Source organism: Mustelus asterias, chromosome 11, assembly GCF_964213995.1.
Source record: "Mustelus asterias chromosome 11, sMusAst1.hap1.1, whole genome shotgun sequence".
Classification (NCBI taxonomy): domain Eukaryota; kingdom Metazoa; phylum Chordata; class Chondrichthyes; order Carcharhiniformes; family Triakidae; genus Mustelus; species Mustelus asterias.
This window is the reverse complement of record NC_135811.1, coordinates 27480072-27506277: the sequence shown is the minus strand read 5'-3', so window position 1 is coordinate 27506277 and position 26206 is coordinate 27480072. Positions and strand designations below refer to the sequence as shown.

General features: G+C 43.0%; 1 protein-coding gene across 3 annotated transcripts in view; it reads right to left on the bottom strand.

Moving 5' to 3' along the window:
• Positions 1-26206, bottom strand: part of inpp5f (inositol polyphosphate-5-phosphatase F) — a 236849-nt gene that overhangs the window by 98881 nt on the left and 111762 nt on the right. For 2 of the 3 annotated variants that reach the window (XM_078223332.1, XM_078223333.1), the window contains exon 3: positions 11485-11621. In XM_078223332.1, the coding sequence (XP_078079458.1) occupies positions 11485-11621 (137 nt within the window). Of the gene's footprint in view, positions 1-11484; positions 11622-16455; positions 16549-26206 lie in introns of those variants that run through there. The other variant, XM_078223334.1, reaches the window with a different exon arrangement.

Below are 26206 nucleotides of genomic sequence, written 5' to 3'. Positions count from 1 at the left end.
CTCCTGCTCTGCCCAAGACTGCAAGGAACTACAAAAGGTCGTGAATGTAGCCCAATCCACCACGCAAACCAGCCTCCCATCCATTGACTCTGTCTACACTTCCCACTGCCTTGGCAAAGCAGCCAGCATAATCAAGGACCCCACGCACCCCGGACATTCTCTCTTCTACCGGGATAAAGATACAAAAGTCTGAGGTCACGTACCAACTGACTCAATCAAGAACAGCTTCTTCCCTGTTACTGTCAGACTTTTGAATGGACTTACCTTGCATTAAATTGATCTTTCTCTACATCCTAGCTATGACTGTAACACTACATTCTGCACTCTCTCCTTTCCTTCTCTATGAACGGTATGTTTTGCCTGTATAGCACGCAAGAAACAATACTTTTCACTGTATGTTAATACACATGACAATAATAAATCAAATCAAAATCAAATCTAACGCCCATTTGGCAAAAGCCAAAATGTCCTGGCTTGAGACAATTCACACCTCTTTAACATGTGATTATCCGCGCCCTCCCCCCCCCACCCCCACCCCTTTCACATAGTCTGCACCTGAAAAGACTCGCATTCCAACCATTATCTTGCCATGGAGTCTGTCTATATATGCTGTGTTTGTAAACCCAACTCTCCACTCACCTGATGAAGAGCAGCGCTCCAAAAGCTTGTGAAACCAAATTAACCCGTTGGATTTTAACCTGGTGTTGAGACTTCTTATTGTATCATAATGTCCAAGCATTTGTTTGAAACTCGGGTTGATGAGGCATTAGATAATGAGGTTATATTCACTGGAGCACAGTGGAATTCAAAGAGTTTTTTTAAAAAAGTGAAAGTCTTCAGTAAGATAAATGGGGGGAAAACCGCCTCTAGCTGAAGATTAAGTGCCCAAGATTCAGTTAAGATTTGCAAACAGAATGAGACAAGAAGCTACAGGAGAAATGCATGCACACAGCATAGCTGAAACCTCAATGCTTTTCCACAAAATAGAGGCAAATGTTAGTGCATCTCAGCAGGAAAAGATCAACACTTTAAGCAAAAAAAAGCAATGGGGCAGTCAGGCAGTAAGGGGAGTTTTAATTTAGCAGCTCCAAGCTTGACGTTATAGAATCAGAGTCTCAGTGCAGAAAAGGCCCTTCAGCCCATCAAGTCTGCACTGACAACTGCCACTGAAGACGTGCTCATCCCACATCCTTAAATGTCATAGTTGAAGTGCTCATCCAAATAGTTTTTAAAGATTGTAAGGTTTCTGATCTCCATGACCTTCCCAGGCAGTGCATTCCAGATTCTCAGTGAATTACTTGTCTCAAATTCCCTGAATTTGTTGCCCCTCACACTAAAACTATACTCCCTCATGACTGACCCCTGAACCAAAGGGAACCGCTGTTTTAATCACCCTGCCCAAATGCCTCAATTTTATACACCTCAATCATGCCCCCTGTATTCTCCAATCTAAATCCAAGCCTATTACCACCTCCAGGCATCTGTGAATAAGTGCCCCAAGATCCATCTGTTCCTGAGCTTCCCAGTGTCCTGTCATTCATCAAACACTCACTTGTCTTGTTACTTCTTCCAAAGTGCAACATCACGCAGTTATCAGGGTTAAATATCAACTGCCACTGCTCTGCCCACTTGATCAACACATCTATATCCTCCTCCATCACTATTAACCACCCTACCAATCTTGGTGTAATCTACAAACCTGTTTATCACTCCCCCACATCACCTATCAAACACTAAGCAAACCAGCACTGATCCTTGTGGTCCACCACTGGACACCGGCCTCCAGTCATTTGAGCAACCTTCAACCACTACCCTATTACTGAACCGGTTTCGGATCCATCTCGGCAAGTTTTCCCGAATTCCATTTGCTTCAACCTCCTTAACCAGTGTCCCATGTGGGACCTTGTCAAAGGCTGTTCTAAAATCTATATAAACTACATCAACTGCACTTCCCTCATTCACACATTCAACCACACTTTCAAAAAATCCTATCAAATTTGTTAGACATGATCTCCCTCTGACAAAGCCGTGCTGACTATCTCTGCTCAAACCTTGCCTCTCCAAGTAGATATTAATTCTCTCCTTCAGAATTCTCTCCAATAGTTTCCTTACCACTGACGTGAGACTCACCGGTTTGCGATTTCTTGGTTCATCTCTGCCACCCTTCTTTAAAACTGGAACCACATTAGCCGTCCTCCAGTACTTCCCCCGTGGCCAGAGAGGAATTAAAAACGTCAGAGCCCCTGCAAGATCCTGCCTCACCTCCCACAGCAGCCTGGGATGGGCAGTTCATTCAGGCCTGGGGATTTTTCCATTTAAGCCCAAAGTCTTCAATACTCCCTCCATTTCTCATGTCAAACTGTTCAACGTCCACATAGTCCCTTTTCTTGAATTCTGTACCTATGTTCTCCTTTTCCTTTGTGAAGGCCAATGAGAAGTATTCATGTAACACACGTCCCCATGTCCTGTGGCTTCACACAGATTGCCCCCTTGGTCTTTAATGGGTCCTATTCTCTTCCTGGTTAATCTCTTCCCTTGAATCTACATATAGAATATCTTGGGATTTGCCCTAATCCTGGTTGCAAATCCTTTTTCACTCTAATTGTTTTCTTAAATTCCTTGTTACACTTCCGATATTCCTGTAGGGTTGCAGCTGAATTGCCCACTTTGGACTTGCTAAAATCCTCACTTCTTCCTTATCCAGTCTTGAATTGTCCTGGACATCCAGGGTTCCCTGAACTATTGCTCCTACATTTCCCCCTGAAGGGTACATGTTGAACCTGTATTCGCCCCATTTCCTTTTTGAATGCACACCACTGCTCCACCGTAAATTTTCATGCAAGGAGCTGTTCGCAGTCAACTTGGACCAGATCCCGCCTTATTTTAATAAAATCTGCCTTCCCCCAAACTAAAGCCACCTTTTCCAGGCCATCTTTCTCCTTGTCCATATCAAACTTGAACCATACCGTGTTGTGGTCACTATTAAAATGCTTCTCCACTGCCACACTGAACACTTGTCTGGCTTCGTTCCCCAGAACCAGACCCAGCACTGCTCCATCCCTCGTTGGGCCTTCCACATATTGGTACAAAAAACTCCCCTGGATACTTGAAGAAATCGCTCCGTCGAAACACTTTACATTATGACTGTCCCAATTTATGTTGGGGATGTTGAAATCCCTTGGTATAAGTTACCTGCTTATCATTCTTAGACACCTCAGTGAATTGTCTACATATCTGCTGCTCTATTTCCCAACGACTCTTTGGGGCCTATAATACTCCCTGTAATGTGGCTGCTCCCTTTATATTCCTAAATTCTACCCACAAAGCTTCATTTGAAAACCCTTCCAAGATGTCAGCTCTCTTTATTGCAGTAATTGATTTAATTAGTGCTGCACCACCTCCCTTTTTACACCCTCTACCTCGCCTAAATATCCTGTACCCTGGAATGTTGAGCTGCCAGTCCTACCCTTCCCTCAACCATGTCTGAGACAGTAACAATATCACGCTTCCATGTGTAAATCCACAATCTTAACTCATTAGTCTTACCTATTACACTCCTAGAATTAAAGAACATCCAGTTTTGCCCGACTCTTGACACTCAATTTGGCTGAACATGGACTTTCCTCCTTTACTGCAGCATGGTATGTCTCTATTTTACTCACGTGGTGTCTGCCAGGTTTGTTTAAACTCCTCCCAACAGCACCGACAAACCCACCTGCAAGGATGCTGGCCCCATGTGGTTCAGGTGCAGACCATCCCGCTTGTACATGTCCCACCTTCCCCAGTAACAGTCCCAATGATCCCCGCCCAACCAATTCTTAAGCCACGCATTCATCTGCCCTATTTTCCTATTTCTTTACTTGTTAGCACATGGCACCAGGAATATTCCAGAGATTATAACCTTGGAGGTCCTGCTTTTTAACCAACCGCCCAGCTCCTGGAATTCTTGATGCAAGACACCTCATCCTCACTTTACCCATATCATTGGTGCCAATGTGTACCATGATCTCTAACTCATCACGCTCCCCTTTCAGGATGCCCTGCAGCTGTTCAGTGACATCCCTGACACCATGGAGACAACACCATTCGGGACTCAAGTCTTCAGCCACAGAAATGCCTGTCTGCACCCCTGACTAATCAATCCCCTATCACTATTGACCCCTCCACCCCCACGTCCAGTCAAGCTGCTTGTGGTGCCAGAACCGTGGCTGATTGCACTCCAGCGCCCTCATCAGCTTCCAAAATGGAATACCAGTTGGCGAGGGGGACCCCAGGGGACTCCTGCATCACTTGCCTGTTCTTCCTGGACTGCCTGGTGGCCACCCATTCCCCTTCTTTCCTCCAGTCCCGTGAGCTGTGGTGTGACCACCTCTCCAAGCATGCTATCCACGTAGCTCTTAGCCTGACGGATGCGCCACAGTGTCTCCAGCCGCTGCTCAAACTCTGAAACCCGGAACTCTAGCTTCTACAGTTAGGAACACTTCCTGTAATGTGGTCATCTAGGACTCTGGCAGCGTCTAGGACTCACCATATGGGACAAGCCACACATTCCGCTTGGCTATCTTCATCAGACACGTTCTATGCTCAATGGTGCTTCTTCTGTGATTCCCTGGTAGTTTTCCTTGACCCTTAACTTTCAGTCTGCAAGAGGTAAATGTATCATATACTTCTCCATGAGCACCCAGGAATGAACATGCTATTTATTTACTGAGACAGCGTGGTGACATTCTCCTCTTTTAGCTGTGGCGTCTGCATCTCGTGTGTGACAAAGAGAGGGCACAATTTTGGATAAGAGAAGTTCAAGGTTTCATCTCTACCCAGAGGGAAAACATTCCTTTCCTGCAGCATGTTGCCTGTACCAAGTACTCACTCACCTGATGGAGCAGCGCTCCGAAAGCTCGTAATTCCAAATAAAGCTGTAGGACTTTAACCTGGTGTTGTGAGACGTACTGTGCCCACCCCAGTCCAACGCCGGCATCTCCACATCATGTATATTAAAGTGCAAATTACTGCTAACCAATAGAAAGATGGAAAAGAACAGAAGGCTGCAGCCCTGATCATTCCAGGCTTGGACACTTTGAAGTGAACAGCTCATAGAAAGGTACAACAGTCATGAATACATGGAGCTAGATCCGTTTGATCTCTTTTCCCCATTTGTGAATCTTCCTTTATTCACACCCAGGTCAGTTAGTAACAATATGGCCATTTATTTTTTCCTGAAAGATACTTGCTATAAATGGACCCATTACCATTATATGGCTCCTTATTTGGATGGTGATTAAATGATGCTGAATACACTTCTCACCTATCAGCATAATACAAAACAAAAAATAATTGGAAACCCAAAGATGCCTTGCAAGGAATAAATCTGCACAATGTTGCAAAATAAAACAAAGGCTGCCACCTTTCATGAGCTGGGGACAGGTTGGTGAGGAAAAGAGACCTCCATCTGCTGTCCAAGTATAGGAGATTTATCAATAGCACAAGTTTCCTTCTGTACACTGAACTTTCCGACAGGATCCACCAATTGAAGCCAAATTTTATATAGAGGGAATAATATTTCAGTATCAGTGACACCAGTACCCATGCATTTTGCTGGCAATGCAACATTGCCCAAGTCATGTCAAATTAAACAGGACATAGCTTGGAAATAAATTTCATACTAGCACCAGTTATGTAGCTCAGCAAAATTAGACTAAAGTTGCTCTAGATTCACGAATCGAAGACACTGATCTGGAAGAAACATCACCACCTGTGTTGTGACTAAAAATTGAGTTCAAAGATTGCTGACTAAACTGGCACTCAAAGATGTTCAACCAGGGTTGTGATTTCTAACTGGACAACCTCAAAGTTGGGTCACATGCTATTTCATCATTTGCAAGTGTCACTACGTTTTGCTTAGTTTAGTGAGTGAATCAATACTAGAGTTACTGAGTTAATTCTTAAGTACAGGAGAATTATTTAGAAACTAGAAACAATTTTAACAGAAATGTTGTGGAATCACAGAATCCCTACAGTGCAGAAGGAGGCCATTCAACCCATCAAGTCTGTACCAACCACAATCCCACCCAGGCCCTATCGCCACAGACCTATGCAATTACCCTAGCTAGTCTCTCTGACACGAGGGTCAATTTAGCACAGCCAATCCACCTAACCCACACATCTTTGCATTGTGGGAGGAAACCCAGGCAGATATCCCACTTGGAAATAAGTGGACGTATTTGAGAGGCAACATGGTTTTGTGAAGCGGAGGTCGTGTCTCACAAACTTGATCGAGTTTTTCAAGGAAGTGACGAAGATGATTGACGAGGGCAGGGCAGTGGATGTTGTCTACATGGACTTCAGTAAGGCCTTTGACAAGGTCCCTCACGGCAGCCTGGTGCAGAAGGTGAAGTCGCATGGGATCAGAGGTGAGCTGGCAAGGTGGATACAAAACGGGCTCGGTCAAAGAAGACAGAAAGTAGCAGTGGAAGGGTACATTTCTGAATGGAGGGCTGTGACAAGTGGTGTTCACAGAAAGAGTTTTAACAACACCAGGTTAAAGTCCAACTGGTTTATTTGGTAGCAAATACTATTAGCTTTCGGAGCGCTGCTCCTTCGTCAGACAGCACATTTCCACTCCATCTGACGAAGGAGCAGTGCTCCGAAAACTGATGGTATTTGCTACCAAATAAACCTGTTGGACTTTAACCTGGTGTTGTTAAAACTCTGTTTACCCCAGTCCAACACCGGCATCTCCACATCATGACTACCAAGTGGTGTTCCTCAGGGATCAGTGCTGGGACCTTTGCTGTTTGTAATATATATATAAATGATTTGGAGGAAAATGTAACTGGTTTGATTAGTAAGTTTGCGGACGACACAAAAGGTTGATGGATTTGCGGATAGCGATGAGGACCATTAGAGGATACAACAGGATGTAGATCAGTTGGAGACTTGGGCAGAGAGATGGCAGATGGAGTTTAATCCAGACAAATGTGAGGTAATGCATTTTGGAAGGTCTAATACAGATAGGAAATATACAGTAAATGGCAGAACCCTTAAGAATATTGATAGGCAAAGGGATCTGGGTGTACAGGTACACAGGTCACTGAAAGTGGCAATGCAGGTGGAGAAGGTAGTCAAGGCGGCATACGGCATGCTTGTCTTCATCAGCCGGGGTATTGAGTTTAAAAATTGGCAAGTCATGTTGCAGCTTTATAGAACCTTGGTTAGGCCACACTTGGAATAGAGTGTTCAATTCTGGTCGCCACACTACCAGAAGGATGTGGAGGCTTTGGAGAGGGTACAGAAAAGATTTACCAGGATGTTGCCTGGTATGGAGGGCATTAGCTATGAGGAGAGGTTGGAGAAACTTGGTTTGTTCTCACTGGAGTGACAGAGGTTGAGGGGAGACCTGATAGAAGTCTACAAGATTATGAGAGGCATGGACAGAGTGGATAGTCAGAAGCTCTTTCCCAGGGTGGAAGAGTCAATTACTAGGGGGCATAGGTTCAAGGTGCGAGGGGCAAGGTTTAACGAAGATGTACGAGGCAGATTTTTTAATAGAGTGGTGGGTGCCTGGAACTCGTTGCCGGGGGAGGTAGTGGAAGCGGACACGGTAGTGACTTTTAAGGGGCATCTTGACAAGTACATGAATGAGATGGGAATAGAGGGATATGGTCCCCGGAAGCGTAGGGGGTTTTAGTTAAGTCAGGCAGCATGGTCGGTGCAGGCTTGGAGGGCCGAAGGGCCTGTTCCTGTGCTGTAATTTTCTTTGTTCTTTGTTCAGACAGGGGGTGAATGTGCAGACTCCACACAGACGGTGACCCAAGCCAGGAATCAAACCCAGGTCCCTGGTGCTGAGAGGCAGCAGTGCTAACCACTTGTGCCACCATGTAACACCCATATGAACTGCTTCTTTCTATACAAGAGGATTAAGTGAGAAAATCAGAGAGAGATCGATTATCAGAGGGGTTGCATGATGATATAGATGAGAACAAGATAGGAAAACAAAACCAAGAGTAGGCTATTTGGCCCCAAGAATATTATGCTAATCAGTGTTTTGGCTGATCCTTTCCACCTCAAATACACTTTTTCACACTATCCCTACTCAGTTGGTGGGACAGCTGGCCCGTGATGCAGAACGTCACCAATAGAGTGGGATCAATTCGTGTACCAGCTGAGGTTACTCATGAAGCCCCCACCTTCACAACCTTGCCAGAGATGTGGTCAACCTCAGGTTAAAACACCATCAGTCAGCTCTCTTTCAAAGGGGGAGAGCAGCCTATGGGGACTTAGGCGACCGTCAGATCTTCGATTATTTTTGTCACTAAAACGCCAACAAAACTCGATAACAGCTTCCACAACTCCCTGGGGGTAGAGAATTCCCAAAGTTCACAAGCCACAATAGACAGCAATTACTATCTAATGGTAGGAGCAATCTGTTCACCACAGTGACGGAACTGGTACACAACAACTTCTAAATGTCAACTGTGTTGCCGGATGCTGACAGCTTGTTAATGGAGACCTGGAGCCTTCTTCAGGAAGTGAGGGACAACTTCATGGAGCTATCCCGGCCCATACTCAACTGCACAACAGCCAGCTTTAGCAGGTATTGGCAAGTCTTCATCGCGCCTGCAAAACACAGGAAGCATCACAGAAAAAGTGGCAGGAAATACTAATTTACACCCAAAAAAAAGCACCCCCCCAACAAGCAATGCTTGATTCATACAGGTGTTAGAGCTCACTGGCAAGATGGAACTCACAAATAGGAAAAATAATCACACATCAGTATTTGTGCACTTCACAGTTTGCAAGTTGTAGAGAATGAAAGGCAATGGAGACAATTTCTTAAAAGGTTGCATCATGTTTGTGCGTGATGGACCTAAAAAAGTGTCCACCACGGAGGAAAAAAAAACAGGTTTTAAATGGAACCCAGTGTAAAAGCTGTGTGTAAAGATGTATATTGTGATATTTAACATTAAAATGCCTTACTAATGAGCAGGGGGAATAAGGATAAAGCAAGGGAATGGCACTAAGCCATGATTCGTTTGGAGAGCCGGTACAGACATGATGGGCCAAATAGTCTCCTTCTGCACTCACAATTAGCAGTTCAAAACACCTTTTAAATGCTGATCATAAATCCAACATGCATTTACCAAGATATCCTGAACTGGCAGTCAGAAGGAGCCTGAAGCCCAAGAAAAGAACATTTTTTAGTATCCATATGTTTCTTCGATTGGTTGCTTCATTCACTGCTACCTCAGTTCAATTCCTGCTTGGGTCACTGTCTGTGTGGAGTCTGCACTCTCTCGCCGGGATTCCTCTGGGTTCTCCAGTTTCTTCTCAGTCCGAAAGACGTGCTGGTTAGGTGCATTGGCCATGCTAAATTCTTCCTCAGTGTACCCTAACAGATGCCGGAGTGTGGCACTCGGGGATTTTCACACTAACTTCATTGCAGTGTTAATGTAAGCCTACTTGTGACACTAATAAATAATTTTAAAATCTTTACACTTCAATAATTCTTCACCTTGCCAACATGAGCACAGGATGCCTTTATAAAACTGCTTTGCTCTTCAGAACATCAGGAACATTGCCTGAAGTTGAACAATGCTGAGTTCACTCAGAAGGCAATGAAAGGTCAACTTGATCAAGGTTACAAAATCAAACCGCGTGCACTTAAAGTACAGTGAACTAGATGGGTCAACATTTTCATTTTTAAGCAAGTTACCACACTGACTGAAGCTTTGGATGGATTTTCAGGTCAATTTATCAACAATACGAAGGAGCTTGAATCTCACCGCCAGCAAGGAACTAGTGCTGTTCAACAGAAAGGAATTTTCTGTTCAGGGCACCTTAGCATAGCCAACTACACTAGATCATTGCAGCCCAGAAGTAGCACCATGATAGCTTTAATGAGGGAAAACGGTGCTAAAAAGTGAACCAGTCTCCGATGATGGGAACAAAGGTACTGCGTTTCAACAGCAGTGCTGGGTTTATTACCATACTTGGTCAAGAAAAAACATTGTCCAATCCAAAATTACCTTTCAAGATTCAGAAGCAAAATTATAATATTCGGTGGTCAGCTAAATTACTGAACCAGATGAAGGCAGTTGGAAATATTTCCCGAGTTATAACGCTGTACAGTTTCAAGGCTTCCATGGGGAAAATGCTCCTTGGTCTTCAACTATTCACGCTTCTGTTTGGGTCCCACCTCGGCAAAGCTCTTCAATGTCCAGTTCTCTCAGGATCAAGACCACCTCATTTCGATCATAACTGTCATCTTCTGGCGAATGTCTCTTCATTTGCACTTCTACAAAGATGTATACGGGCACCAAAGGGTGACTACCTGCTTTGATCAGGTGTATTGGTTTCTCTTCCACCATGCCACATCCTATTGTAAATTATTCAGGTGTATCCCACCCAGTCCATCTCTTCATCTACTCTTGCGGGAAATTATAAGCAAGACAGCTTCAAACCACCTACTTCGAATTCTCCAACTCTTCAAATGTAGATTACAATCTACACAAAGGTGCAGCTCATGGCTGCAAAATGACCCATCGAAATCCTCATGGCAGAGTAGAGTCAATGCATAGCATATATCTTCCATTACCCATTCCTGATCCACTTGCTACAAGTTTGGAAACACCAAAATGTGTGAAGGAGGTGACTCTCTTTATTCAGAGTCACAGGTCATGGGTGTTCATCTATGGGATTATTTTCCAACGAAAGCAATGGAGGCCTAGTTAGATAGATTTTTCAATATTGCATCTACACAACCAACGTAGCTAAATCGCAGCAACAGAACAGTGCATTCAGCATAGCAGGGGTCCAATATGGATTAATTCTATTCTAGCAGCGCCTTGGAATTGTAACATTACCCCCAGAGAAAATAACGCTCACACATCACTTGGAATGTTTTACCCGAATCCCCAAATCATTTGGCGCAACTAACTATTCAGATGAGTTTCATTTTAACTTCCATGTTTTCATTAGAATCCCTACAGTGCAGAAAGAGACCATACAGCCCATCGAGTCTGCACTGAACACAATCTCACCCAGGCCCTATTCCCATAACCCCAGATATTTACCCTGCTAATCCCCCTGACACGAGAGTTAATTTAGCATGGCCAATCAACCTAACCCACACATCTATGGAAAATCGCAACAACTCACTACAGTCGATTCAGGTTGAAACCAGAATTCCTCGACTGATGAACAGAGGTTTCAATACACTGCAAAATATTGCTCCCTCCGAATTTTACATTTTAAAACTGTTCCCAAAAATGTTGCGTGGTTTTTACTTCCAAGTATCATCAGTCATATCAAGTGTTGAAAATGTAAAATTTGACCAGAACTATACTTAGTTGGAAAAAAGTAGTCACTGATGCATTTTAAGATAGAAAAAAAATATGAAGTATTTAACCCCTCAGGATACCAGGCAGGAAAGACATGGGGGGAAAACTGCTGCTGGAGAAGAGAAGCTCAAGAGTTTTCTTTTACCTCCAGTTCCAGATCCTGAGGCTCGGCTTCGGAGAGTGGGATCACCACTATCTTGGTTATTTTATACACTTCATGTTCGCCTGGGAGCTTTCCAGCCACTGTTTTCTGGCGGATTAGAAGGAGCTGCCATGCAAAATCTGAAAAGCAAGCCGAAATCAGTCAATAATAAAACACTCACTCACACCGATCACCCAGATGGACAGACAAAATGACTGCCCCAAAAATAATGAAAGAAAAAATACAAGCAAACAATGCTGGAAAAATCTCAGCAGGTCTGACAACATGTCAAAATTGAGTAGAGCAAACGTTTCAAGTCAAGGTAACCCTCCTGACTTGAAACATTGGCTCTGTTCTCTCCCCACAGATGCTGTCAGACCTGTTGAGATTTTCCAGCATTTTCTGCTTTTGTTCCACATCCCAGGATGTCCCAAGTCAAGTTGGATCAGGTGAGGAAACGGACAATTGATAAACATGGTATTTTCTAATAACGTGCGAATGAATAGCCAAACCAGGACATGAAACCTTCAACTTTTTCTCTTTAAAGAGGTCTCAGTCATGGAACACAAGCAATGGGGTTTTTATTGGTATAGATAGTCTAAGTGAGTGGGCGAGGCTCTGGCAAATGGGAGTACAATGTTGGTAAATGTGAGGTCATCCATTTTGGTAAGAACAACAGAAAAATGGACTATTATTTAAATGGTAAAAAATTGCAGCATGCTGCTGTGCAGAGGGACCTGGGTGTCCTTGTGCAGGAATCTCAAGGAGTTGGTTTGCAGGTGCAGCAGGTAATTAAGGCGGCAAATGGAATTTTGTCCTTCATTGTTAGAGGGATGGAGTTTAAAAACAGCGAGATTATGTTGCAGCTGTATAAGGTGCTGGTGAGGCCACACCTGGAGTACGGTGTAGTTTTGGTCTCCTTACTTGAGAAAGGATATACTGGCACTGGAGGGGGTGCAGAGGAGATTCAGTAGGTAATCAACTGGAGTTGAGAGGGTTGGCTTATGAGAGACTGAGTAGACTGGGGCTATACTCATTGGAATTCAGAAGAATGAAGGGGGGATCTAATAGAAACATAAGATTATGAAGGGAATAGATAAGATAGAAGCAGGGAAGTTGTTTCCACTGGCGGGTGAAACTAAAACTAGGGGGCATAGCCTCAAAATAAGGGGAAGCAGATTTAGGACCGAGTTGAGGAGGAATTTCTTCACACAAAGGGTTGTGAATCTGTGGAATTCCCTGAAGCAGTTGAGGCTACCTCATTGAACGTTTTTAAGGCAAGGATAGATACATTTTTGAACAGTAAAGGAATTAAGGGTTATGGTGAGCGGGCAGGTAAGTGGAGCTGAGTCCACGAAAAGATCAGCCATGATCTTATTGAATGGCGGAGTAGGCTCGAGGGGCCAGATGGCCTACTCCTGCTCCTAGTTCTTATGTTCTTATTCATCAACCCGCTTCCAAACAAGCAGCTGATCACACACCTACAATGGGGAAAGTGTTGCAAGGAAAGTCATGGGTGGAGAAGACCTCCAAGGGTTAGGAACAAGAATAGGCCATTCAGCCCATCAAGTCTGTTCCACTATTCAATTAGACAATGGCTGATCTGTCTCTTAACTTTAGTTCTGTAACCCTCAGTACCCTTCTGAAACAAAAACCTATCAACCTCCATTTTAAAATTTTCAAGTGATTTTTATTCCACCCAACATTCCAGAAGCAAATTCTTTGGGGTTTTTTTATTTGGCCAGGGCAGTAAAACTAGGCAATGACAGTCTGATTGCAGCAATCACAGACTGCAGTTGATCACATCAGGATTTAATCCAAGTGATATAGAAGATGTCTAAATATTTACAGTACTGCAGCTGATTTTTGCTCAGATTGTTTGAAGTTAACAACATACCACCTCGATAAATGCCTGTTCTACTTTGGCGTGTTGAAGACAGTTTTTAAACCATAATGCTAATAGAGAAGATGACAGCTATGTCATCACCACGGAAGGAAAATAATACACCATAAAAGCAAATATTGGCCTCAGGTTCACAAGAAATCCAGCACTTGGAGCGAGCTTTCTAAAATAGCCTTTAGGGCAAAGTTGCAGCACGTAGCATAGGCAAATCATGCTGATATGGAGTTGCATTTTGCTTTCTCTTAATTGTGTGCACTTCCCTATTGCTATGGATCAATAAACTTCTAGAGATTCCCTTCAATATATGTTATGGGACAGGCAGAAAATGGGGTTGTGGATAACAATTTCGGCCAATCCAATCACAACTAGACTTCCAAATGGTTCTACACGTTGCCAGGTTATTCCAATTGCATTCCCTCAGGATTAGGCAGTTCAAAATCTCTGCTTACATGTATTATACAACATGTAAATGTCAGAGATTGGCTAATCATATCTTGTCACAATTGCCTTGTTTGCGCCCTAATGGGTTGCAGTTACCATGGATTACAGCCGGTTGAAAGATAAGGGATAGACACCATGTTATTGCAACTAGTCAGGTGACCATACCTTGGCTCAAAGCTGCAAAACAATTTGCCCCATTTCCTAAATTCCAGCATTGCACCGGAATTTAAGAGGGAGGAAAGGAGAGAAAAGTATTCATGGTTTCTCAGTAACTCAGTCATAAAATGCACATCAAGCAACCAACTTGTTGCTGATGGGGTCTAATTTTCCAATGGACTTATTCACTCAACCAGATTCACCAACTGGATCAAATCCAATTCAGCTTTCATCAGATCTGGAGAAAATTGGCACATGCATTGCCTAATGAAGTCACTCGGTGCACAGAAATCTGAATCTTCATCAGGTCTCCAGTTCCAACATGGAAGGACCATCCCCAACCAATAGGATCAGAGTTAAATGCAATATGTTAAATGTGAACAAGATGGTTACAGATGTTCAGAATACAGCAATGTCTCCCAAGGATGGCTGCTAAAGAAGTTATCCTAAACCTTCATACAATCACTGGTGAGGCCTCAGCTGGAATCTTGCAACCAGTTCTGGGTACACTAAGTTAGGCAAACAATTGGGGTTTCAGGGCGGGTGCAAGAGGTTTACCAGCTGCATGGATGAGGAACTTCAGTTAGTGGAGTCCAGAGAGAAAAAGGGGAAACTCCCACTGCTCCCCCTTAAATCAGAGAATGCTAAGGAAAGTGCAATAGAGGATCAAAAGTATAGTTTGGTCACATAAACAAGGAGAAACTCTCCAGTGGCAGCAGAGTCACTAAACAGAGCAGAGAGATTTAGGATAACTGGCAGAACAGGAATGCTTTTTAAACAGGGGGATTACGATGACCTGGATTGGACTGTCTACAAAGGCTGGTGGATGCAGACTCGATATTAATTTGCAGAAGGGTTGTGGATGTGTACTTGGAGGAACAGTCTGCAGGGCTATGGGACTGATTGTGCAAGAGCTGTCCAATGTGCCGCACAATTCTACACTGGCTGAAAAAGCAGAATCCGAGTATTTGGGCTGGGTTAGAACTTTATTTGGGAGTTCACCTATGCTAGATCTGACCTGCAAGTGCTCAGTGCTGGTACCAGATGCTGAAGCAAGCAAAATGTTTTCCAGCAGTGACTTCCCCCAGCCTAACAAGCATAAAGCTGACTGGAAAACAACACCACTGACCACTTTATCTACCACGAAGTGTAGGAGGTGAATTAGAAACCTTGTGCGCCCAGTGTCCCATGCTCCAAAAAGAAGTCAAATGCTCCATCACGGCATCTTCGATGGCTGAACTCACCATGAAACTAACTGTTACAGCAAACTGCCCCTAGCAACAGGAACACGACAATGAATTCAGAAGCAATTGGCCTTTTTGCGGTGGTAGCGCATATATATCAGAATAGCAAGTTAGTCAGTAATTGGATTCTGGGTTACTGCCTCTCCATAAGAAACGCAATACACACTGATGAGCCCACCTGGTAAACATCAGTTGGGAATCGCTGCAAACACTGTAGAAGTTCTGCAGCATGTTTATTAACCAGGTCCAGTATTAATAATGGAGAAAAACACAGCTCAAGAATCAGCAAGTATAACAGGGGAATAAGCTTTCAGCTGGAGTCCCCACTGTAACGATTAGCAGCACAGCTCCCACAACATTGCTCATGACAAATCGAAGGGTCACGGTTATATTTCAGCAGTGGCCTTATTTCTCATAGCATGTACAAATTGGGCTTAAATTAGTCTTAAGCTGTCATGCGAAACAGGTGAAGGAAGAACCAGCGTTGCACTCTCGCTGATTTTGTTTTCCACTGATGTCCAAGGGGAGTTGCTCAAGTTTATTTATTAGTGTTGCAAGTAGGCTTACACTAACACTGCAATGAAGTTAATGAAAATCCCCTAGTCGCCACACTCCAATGCCTGGCCATTGTACCTAACCAGCATGTCTTTTGGACTGTGGGAGGAAACCGGAGCACTTGGAGGAAACCCACGCAGACATGGGGAGAACGTGCAGACTCTGCACAGGCAGTGACCCATGTCAAGAATCGAACCCGGGTCCTTGGTGCTGGTGAGGCGGCTGTGCTAACCACTGAGCCACCTGAAACAATGGGATATCTATGCATGGATAGTCACATGAGCAGCCTGGAATGGAGGGATACAAACGATTGGTCTAGTTGGACCAAGGAGCGGCACAGGCTTGGAGGGCCGAAGGGCCTGTTTCCTGTGCTGTACTGTTCTTTGTTCTTTATGAGCACAGACATTGGGAAGTGTACATTGACAGTATAGAAAAATGGGTGTCAGGTACTAATAAGCACTAAAGATGGTGCACACAATTACAGACAAGCATTAAACGCTTTTGAATCTTCGTTCGAAAAGATGGTATACTTTAGAGTTTTTATTGCAAAATTAAAAGATGGATGTATTTATTCGACTTGCAGCCAGTATTGTCAATACAGCCTTTGTCATATAGTCAGTTCCTCTATCCGAGCATCTCAAGTATCAAGTTGACATCCCCTTCAGGCTTCTTCACCTCCTCAGTTTTGTAATCAGTTGTTTTCTCCTTGCACTTGTCTCCTGTTCCCTTCAGGGCAGAGCTGTATCCACCTTCTCAATTTTAAAAAATCTATTCAAGAAAAAGCAAATCGACATGAAAAGAAATCCTACCAAGGCTACCTGCATCAAAGATGCACAAAATCCAGAAAGTAAAGAGTTGCTAAGCAGAATCATAATAAATAGATCGCTCATAGCTTTTCCGAATGGAAAGCCAGCTAATTTAAATAGTCTGACAGTGATAGATTGAGGTTGGATGAGGTTCAAATCTTTTGTTTTAGATCTTCATTTGTCTAAATAATTGAGGCGTCGAAAAAGGGAAAGTGGAAACGAGGACAGGTCATGGGGGATGGCAGTTGGGAGTTTTCGGAGAATAAAAATTAGTGTTTCCATTTCTGTGAATTTCAGCAGGGATTGTAATCCACCAGCACATCTAGTCCACCTTCTACAAAAGAAATTGCCTTTCTCGGTCCCCTTCTCCTGCATTGAGGGTCATTGCTCATTTTAAAGACCCAAGCCTCAAACTATCAGACATCAGTTGAAGTAGTCATGGTTTTACTCTAGGGGCCAACCAACAAACAGACAGCAGGTGGAGACACCCGACAATCTGCCTCACCTCAGCGCTGAGGTATTTCAATTAGCTGACCTGTCATTCAGCGAAGAGGTGAACTTTCAATCCTGCTGGCCTAATCAAAGCCAAAACCCCATCACGACTCACACAATAACCAAAGCACTAAACTAAACCAGATTATCCTTGGGAGACTACCCTGCCCAGTTCAAAAAGCAATCATGCAGTATCTTTCTTGGACTAATTCATGCTTCTGGTTTGCTGCATAGGTGCAAATATGATCAAAAAGTGTGTGCAAGATTTTCCATTCACATGTATATTTGATGAAGCCATTGTATTCTTTGAATGCACGAGGTTTGCATGGATACATTACAATTTCTTAGCACATCCCTGCGTGCATGAGGGCAGTGTAGGTTCAAGCACTCGCGTATAGAGTTTCTGCTATGTCACCCAAGAGTCTCCAGTGCAATTTACCCAAAACCAGTCAAACCAGTGCAAAGGATTAGACAAGTTACGTCCAGCACAAATATCTGGCTTTCACAATCTTTTGCACTGGTTTATAAAACACACACATTAGATACAAGCTGCCTCTGCCCACAAAACTGGCCCCACCTCCAGATCAAATCAATCACCATGGTGTGTATAGTAACATTGCCCACTACCTGTTCCTGCTTGCAGATCTTTAAAGACACAAGTTTTTTTTTTAAAACAAAGGGCATTTATAAACATTTTTTCAAAAAGCTGAACGTCAAAAAATAATTTACCAGGAAACGAACTACCACACCATGGAACAAGTACAATTTTACTGTTTACTTTCTCAAAAAAGAGTTACTTTCAATTCTTTAAAACCATGTTACTCCCTGGCACAGGACTACACACTATTAAAATGTACTGATTTATTTTGTGATGGAGCTACTTTTAGCTATAATAAAATGGCACCAGTCTTCAATACATCAAGGTCTGTGCTGGCTCATGGAAGGTTTTCCAGTTGTGAGTATGCAACCAAGTGGATTTTATGGTTCATGTTTGTGCTAATTTTGGAAATAAATTGTGTTCTTGGCCTAAGCATTTGAGTTGGCAGAAGCCTCTCTAAGACACTGTGGTTCTGCTGGTTCCTATTGTGAGAAGTTTAACAACACCAGGTTAAAGTCCAACAGGTTTATTTGGTAGCAAAAGCCACACAAGCTTTCGGAGCTCCAAGCCAAGCCCCTTCTTCTTCACTCACCTGAAGAAGGGGCTTGGAGCTCTGAAAGCTTGTGTGGCTTTTGCTACCAAATAAACCTGTTGGACTTTAACCTGGTGTTGTTAAACTTCTAACTGTGTTTACCCCAGTCCAACGCCCGCATCTCCACATCATGACTCCTATTGTGAACCAGGGTCCTGAATTGCTGACTTGAGACGAGCAGAATGGAGTGGAGGGGAACATGCACAGACAGCAGCCACTGGAGAGCATCAACTGAGAACTCATGGAAACCACAAGTATTGTGATGACACAACTCAGCAACAGCTTTAGCGTCTCATAAATCTCTCACTGCCATTTGACACTTAATTAAAATTCTTCGCACTGCTGCCAAGTGATTTTTGCTTAAAGATTGAGATTTTTAATTTCCATGCATTGTCAGACAGTGACCCATATATTCATTTACAGCGAGCAGAGGCGCCTTTCAATAGCCTGGCAACCTGAAAATATGGGCAAAGCAGAGGTTCTATCAAATTTAGTGGCAGGAATAAATTTGTTTCTTTTTAAGGAGACACAGACTTTTCCACAAGGCAGGCAGCCAAACTGATATGTGGAAAAGGGGACATCAGATCATAGTTGCTTAGGATGGCAATTGCCAGAGGTCAATGATGATGGACACTGCAAGGCTTGGGCATTTTTTTTTTTGGGGGGGGGGGGGGGTTTAGAAATTTTAAGTCCAACTTTTTGACTAGCAATTAGTGTAATCCTGGCAGAACCATTCGAAATTAACAATTTAAAAATCACGTTTTCAGATAGTTCCCAGCACAGTGCAGTTACCCAGGGGAAGTTCATACTCTCGGATAATGCCCTACAAATGTTTACGTGGGAGTTTTTCAAGCAGGACTCTTCAGCCTATTTTTGGGTACCCCCAAATCTAACACTGGGAGTCTGGACATGAGAGCCCAATGAGTTCAGGTCCCTATCTGACTCATCCCAGTTTTCACATTGCTGTGCTAATAGATTTCAGGGAGGATTTTTTTTTGGTTTGAGTGTGAGAGAGAGAGAGAGAGAGAGAGAGAAAAAGAGTATGTAACAGATTTCTCAACGAAACACTCAATTAGTTGGCAAGACCAGAAGGTGCTTCGAGACGAGCAGAGATAAATTTGCCAGGAACTGTTGATCGGAATCAGAGGGCTATCAGAATAAGGTGTTATTTTGGTGTCAGAGCAGAAAGCAGCTCAATGCTGGTACTGCAGGCATCCACAACTGTCGGGTGCTTAAACAGAGTTGCCTAGCCGAATGCTAGCAAAGGTTCCTGCCTACTCCTAATTTGGATGTTAGTATGTATCTGACCCAAGAAATCTCAGAACTGCAGGAACAAAAGGAGAAATAAAGTTAATTCCTGGGAGCTGTGGCACAGCTTGGTCCAAGAAGTGACGAAACCCTCAAGATATATTGGGGATCTCAAGTGAACATAAGTAGATTGGGAAGTGATCTGTTGAGGTTTAAAATAGGAGTATTCACAAAATAGTGTTAAGTTAGTAGCATTTGCTTTGTTCAACTTGTGCAGTAGAAGTTTCGCTCAAAAAAAATTCATTTTTTGAATTTTTCTGGACTCCCTGCAGATTATTACACAGTGACCCGTCTCTCAGGAGCACGTTGCAAACCCGACCCTCAATTTGCCCAAGGTAAGCTGGAAGCAAACCTGTTTGGGATAGGTTTCCCATTCCAGACTTCAACCCCACTGACCAGCAGTCTATTCATTTTGTTAAAATTCCACCTCAGTAACACGTTTCTGACCCAGTGACTGAGTGGCAGTATCATCGAAGTATCTGTTGTAGCTTCTCATCGTTTAGACAACACCACCAATACTTTTAGTCAGTGTGCTCACTATATCTAACTCAACTTTCAAGTGCCAACTGTGCATTGAAGCATATTTAAGTATCTATGTCAAATTTGGATTCAAATTTTCAAAGTTCAGGGCACCACCGAATTGAGGTGGTGAGACAACCAATACAGAAGACAAACCACAACAGATTACAAGACATTAGTTAACCGCAGAACCAGCATACAATGGACAAATAACTTAAAGATAAGTAAAATAGTCACAAATGACTTTGAAAATAAAGGTCAAAATGGGAGAAAGGAACAAAGCACTCCAGGTATACATACACAGTGACACAAATTAGCAAATTACAGCTATTTAAATAAAGCAAGCCAGGCCAGAGTTTTTACTTCTAAGGGACAGAATTGAAATGTAGAGAAGTCATGCTTTTTATCGAGTTTTGGTTAGACCACACCTGGAGCAGTGCAAATTTCTGGTTGACATATTACATAAAAAAGGTGGAATTGGAAAGGGCAAGAAACAGATTTACAAGGATATCAGAACTGAGATTATGTACAAATAGGAAAGGATGAACAGGCTGGGTTAACAAGGTCAAGGGGTGATCTTACAGAAGTCTTTAAAATTATGAAAGGTTTTGAGAACATAGAAACAAACAAACGTACAAAGGAGTAGCCACTCAGCCCCTTGAGTCAGTTCCACCATTCAACAAGATCATGACCGATGTGATTTGTAACCACAACACCATCTTCCCCCAATAACCCCCTTTTATTACCAAGAATCTATTGAGCTCAGTCTTAATATTGAAAGACTCTGCTTGCACCAATTTTTGAAGAGTGTTTTAAAGGCTCACAACCGTCAAACAATTCCTCTTCATCTCCATCTTAAATGGGCGACCCCTTATTTTTAAACAGTGACTCCCCAACTCCAGATTCTCCCACAATTCTTCCTTTCCATGTCAACCCTGTCACAAAACCCCACAGGATCTTCTGTTTCAATCAAGTCACCTCTTAGTCTCCAAACCCAAGCAGATACAAGAGAGCAGGTGAAAAAGGTAGTTAAGACATATGGGACACTTGCCTATATCAGTCGTAGCACAGAGTACAAGAGCAGGGAGGTTATGATGGAGCTGTACAGAATATGGGTTAGGCCACAGCTGGAGTAGTGCGCAGTTCTGGTCACCTCGCTACAGGAAGGATGTAATTACACTAGAGGGGGTACAGTTCACCAGAATGTTGCCTGGAATAATGCATTTCAGCTATTGAGATTGGATAGGCTTGGATTGTTTTCTTGAGAGCAGAGAAGGTTGAGGGGGGACATGATTGAGGTGAATAAGATTGAGAGGCATGGAAGCAGCTGTTCCCCTCAGTTTAAGGGTCAAATCATGAGGGGGTAGAGTTTTACGGTGAGGAGCAGGAGATTCAGAGGGGATGGGAGAAAAACCTTTCACACAAGGGTGGTGGGAATCTGGAATGCACTGCCAGGGAAGGGAAGGGAGACTGGAAAGCTTACAACCTTTAAAAAAAGGTATTGGATGGGCACTTGAAATATCATAACATACCAAGATATGCGACAAAGGCTGGAAAATGGGATTAGCACTCGTGGTAGTTGTCAATGCCGACCAAAGGGCCTCTTCTGCGCTGTACAGCTGTGGCTCTCTACTTATGTATTCAATTCCCCTCACAAGATAAAAAACATTCTATTAGCTTTCCTAATTGTTTGTTGTACCTGCATTCTAACCTTGTGTGATTAATCCACCAGAACACTCAGATCCATCTGCATCTCAGAGCTCTGCAATCTCACCATTTTGATAAATATGCTTCATTGTTCCTGTCAAAATGGCCAATTCACATTTTCCCACATTATACTTGACGCATCAGACCCTTGCCCACTCATGGAATTTAGCCACAATCCCTTCATAACCTCCTTACGTCTGTTCACAACTTATTTCCCAACTGGTGTCGTCAGCAAATTTAGCAACCATGCCTTCGGTCCTTCATCCAAGCCATTTCTAAACTTGTAAAAGGTTGAGGTCCCCGCACTGATCCCTACGGCACAGCACTCGTTCCATCTTACCAACCAAAAAACAGCCAACCTGCTTCCCATAGAAATCGTAGACACGGAGAGATTGTTCCCACTGGTGGGGAAGCAAACGTAACCAGAGACCACACCATGAAATTATGTGGGAATTTAGAAGACATTTCAGCCAACGTGGAACTTAAGCATTTAAGGGGAGGCGCAATGATCTCAGAGAGTGGGGAATAAAGGGTTATTCTGACAATTAGAGGAGCAAGAATAGAAGATGGTGCATACAGCATAAACACCAGCATGGTGTGGCTGAGCCAAATAGCCTATTTACGTTGTTACAATCCCAAATGTTAAAACTGGGTGGGAAGATCCCAGAATGGAACCTAGCTCAAAAGACTAACTTTGATTTTTTTTTAAAACGTGGAGAAAGTCACAGGACCACTAATTTGTTTTAATAACAAAACATTTAATGTGAAAAGTTTATGATTGAGTACTCCTTTACCCCTGTTCAGCTTCACAAACATACACAAAACTTAGTTAACGTGGGTTCAATATATCTTCGGCTATAATTGTCTCAGTAACGCAGTCCCTTTAAACACAGACTGGCAGTGGTAGGACATATACTTGGATTCCATGTGGACCATGAGGAGTGTATGTCTGCAAATTTCTCCTCAATCTTCCCCCCCCCAACCCCGATTTCAAAAAATGTCTCTCCCAAACCTGAATCTTTCTCAGCCGTCTGTACTGAACAATTCTGTTCTAGTACCTTTAACCTCAGGCTTCTCAAACTTAATTTCTCTAGTTTCCTTAACTAGCTGGACTTCAGCGCTCTGCGCTTGCTTTATTAACTATTACTCCATGGTATGGCTTTTTTCCAGCAAAGCTGAGAGCGCTGTTCCCCTCTAGCCTTCTAAACCAACTTCCAATGAATTCAACTAAAAGACAAAAAGTCTTGCTACTTTAAAAGGGCCTCTGGTTACTTTTCATGCCATAACTTCTCCAAGCACAGTTTAAATTGAAACCAAACTCCCACACAGAGACACCTTTGTCCAGCATGAATCTAACTCTAGGTTTACCCTTCCTTACACAAACACAATTATACTCACTTAAAATTGTACCTTATTTCTAACATATAACCATACAAATATAAATCCCTTAAAATTATTTGTTTTCCTGACAATCTATGTAATTCAGGTAAAACTACAAAGGCTTTGGTGAAGCTAATCTCGCACATGACCAGTAGTGCACAGGGCAGTCTAAAGATTTAAATACGATTGAATGGAAATCTAAATATGGCTGAAAAGAATTAAGTTAGTTTGCCACAACATAGGCGAGATATTGAGGAATCAGAACGTTAGCTGGATGGGAAATAAACTGCTAAGTTTTACACTTAACCGTACCCAGGTGATCTCAGGCACATGATTGCAGCCACAGAAATCTGCCCCCTGGCAAGAATGCAGGTTGGAATGCCCCCTGCTGATAAATTGCCAGTTTCTGCTTTCCTGATGCCAACACAAATCAGGTACCTGGCAAGAATGAGGAAATGTTTAAAGCTGAACGTTGGTTCCTGCTGTGATGTTAATATATAAATGGAGAGTTCAGGACTGAGATGCAAGGGGGTGGTGTCACATCAATAAACACAAACAGAGCAGAGATCCAAGGCAGCGTTACCCAATTTTAGCCAAATGGAGCAATTCAGATTGGAGGATGGATTCTAAACTGATGATGGATCCCAAGTTGAATGTCATTTTTGGCCATTCCACTTGCAGTAATGACCAAGTAAAGAGTAAACAGTGCAGCTGCAGCTGGGGTGTTCAACCATGAGAAGTTGAAAAAAAACAGGCATCATGCCATCCCAGATTCTCCAATCACACAAAACTGCGAGGATGCAACTGAATAGTGTGAAGAATTGGGAGCCAGTTTAGTTAATTAAATACTATAAAAGCAGAATAGGAGATGCATCACAACATCAATCTTTCATAAGCTCCAAGGACAGAACATGTCAACTATACAAAGTGCCTTGCTACAGAATCTTGTATGAATTCAGTGCACACCGTGACTGGTGAACCATTACTGAATATGGATGGCACCCAAAAATCGCATCTTTTGCAGTTGACATTCCCACATCCAAACAAAGGATGCTCTTAGGGCACACAATCTGAAGAATAAGTCTACCGTTTAAGACAGGTGAGAAATTCCTTCTCTCAAAAGGGTTATTAGTATGAGGGATTCTCTTCCTCAGAAAGCAACGGAGGCTGGGTCATTGAATTTGTCATATTTTTGATAGGCAGAGAGTCAATGGTTATGTGTGGGGTGTGGGGGGTGGGCACAGGAGTTGAGACAACAACCAGATTAGCCGTGATCTCATTGAATGGTTCGAAGGGTAGAATTGCCTACACCCGCTCCTAATTCTTATGTTTCTAAAATAGCACATTACCAGGAAAAAGATGAGCTGAATTTTCCACAAAGCTGATATTAAATTCATGCAGAGTGTCTTTTGATTGAGCAGCAGATGTTTTAGTTATCAGATGAACAATTTAAATTAGGGAAGCAAAACGCAGCCCATTTATTAAGAGACGACATTAAGAGAGATGGAACAACCTGCATTTACGTAGCACCGAACATTGAAATTCGCAATCACCCAAAATAAACTGGTCCATTCTGGAGAATGGAAGTCTGTTTAATCATGTACCAACTTAAGCATGTGTGTCATTTGCTTTTATTAATCTATTCCTTGAATGGTACTTTTCAGATTATAATTCTTATATAGTCAGCATAGCATAAGCCACTGGGCAGTTACGTTTCTCCCTGGAGAAATACAAACAGTCCCTAGAAACGTCAAGGTCTCCTGTTTCCGGATTCCATTTTGACGTCCCCAAGTTGATTGTGCAGCGTCTTCGACCTTCATTACTACAAGTGTCTGGCAGGAATTACTAACAGCCAGCACACGACGAGCTAAGCAATGACCTCGGGAAGTGATGGACAAGGAGGAAGTGACACTCCCCAACAGGATACCTGTTCTGCAGTCACTGGCAAGAGCTATTCAAACAATAGGGTAAACCACCAGCCCCTTCATGTTGACAGATGCTCAGAGGCAGGGGGTCGTCCTCATCAGGCAGATGCCTTCTTCAGATGAAGACAGTCCAGGCGAAGAGCTCCTCAACGCTGATGACTATGCAGAAGGCTGCCATCGCAAGCTACACAGAACAGACTCACTGCGCCATCTGTCCTTTGGGGATCAGAAACTGCTCTTGCCTGGCATGGGCCAAACGCTTTTATCTATTTAACTTCCGCATCATAACTAAACTGTTGCTTCTTAAGAGGTTAGCTTAAAATCACTCCAGTTGTTGCCTGTATTTTGGATAACCATGACTACCCCTTGCAATGGTAGTCATGGTTCTGCTTACCCTCTGGCTGTGTTGCTAGAGTGTGAAATTCTCAATTAAAAAAATATTTAATTAAACCAGTAGCAGAAGAAGCCACTTATTGGACGTGTACTGAATAATGAGTACTATAGCATATATGAAAGTCAGTCCCACAGTGCACAATCTACTCAAAGCAAATCATGTGCAAAAGGTTTAATTGAACCTATAAGTTAGAACAAAAATCCAACACCTTCGCAGGTATATTCCATTTTTCCCCCCCCACAATGTATTCCCCAAATTTAAAAAACTAGTCAGTGTCAGAGCTGTAATGAGAATAAGCATTTTCCACAAGAGCTCCCCATTACAAATTCATAATGCAGTCAAGACTGTGGGAAGATTCCAAGAGGCTTTAATTCAAGTAGTATGGGAGAATTAGCTTCCATTGGCTGGATGGTTAATAACCAGAGAACGGCTTTAAGATCATTGCTGAAAGAACCAAGGAGAGGGAGAATTTGTTTGACCGAATTGTTCCAATTATTTTTTTTTTAAATTTGCTCAGGGTGACGGTCATAATCCAGGCCAGCATTTATTGCTCACCCCAATTGCCCTGGAGATGGTGGGCCACCTTCTTCAGTACAATTAACTGCTTTGCTAGGCCATTTCCAAGATTAAGAATCAACCACATTGCTACAGGTCTGCAGTCACACACAGGCCAGGCTGGCGAAGGGAAGCCAATTCCTTCCCCTC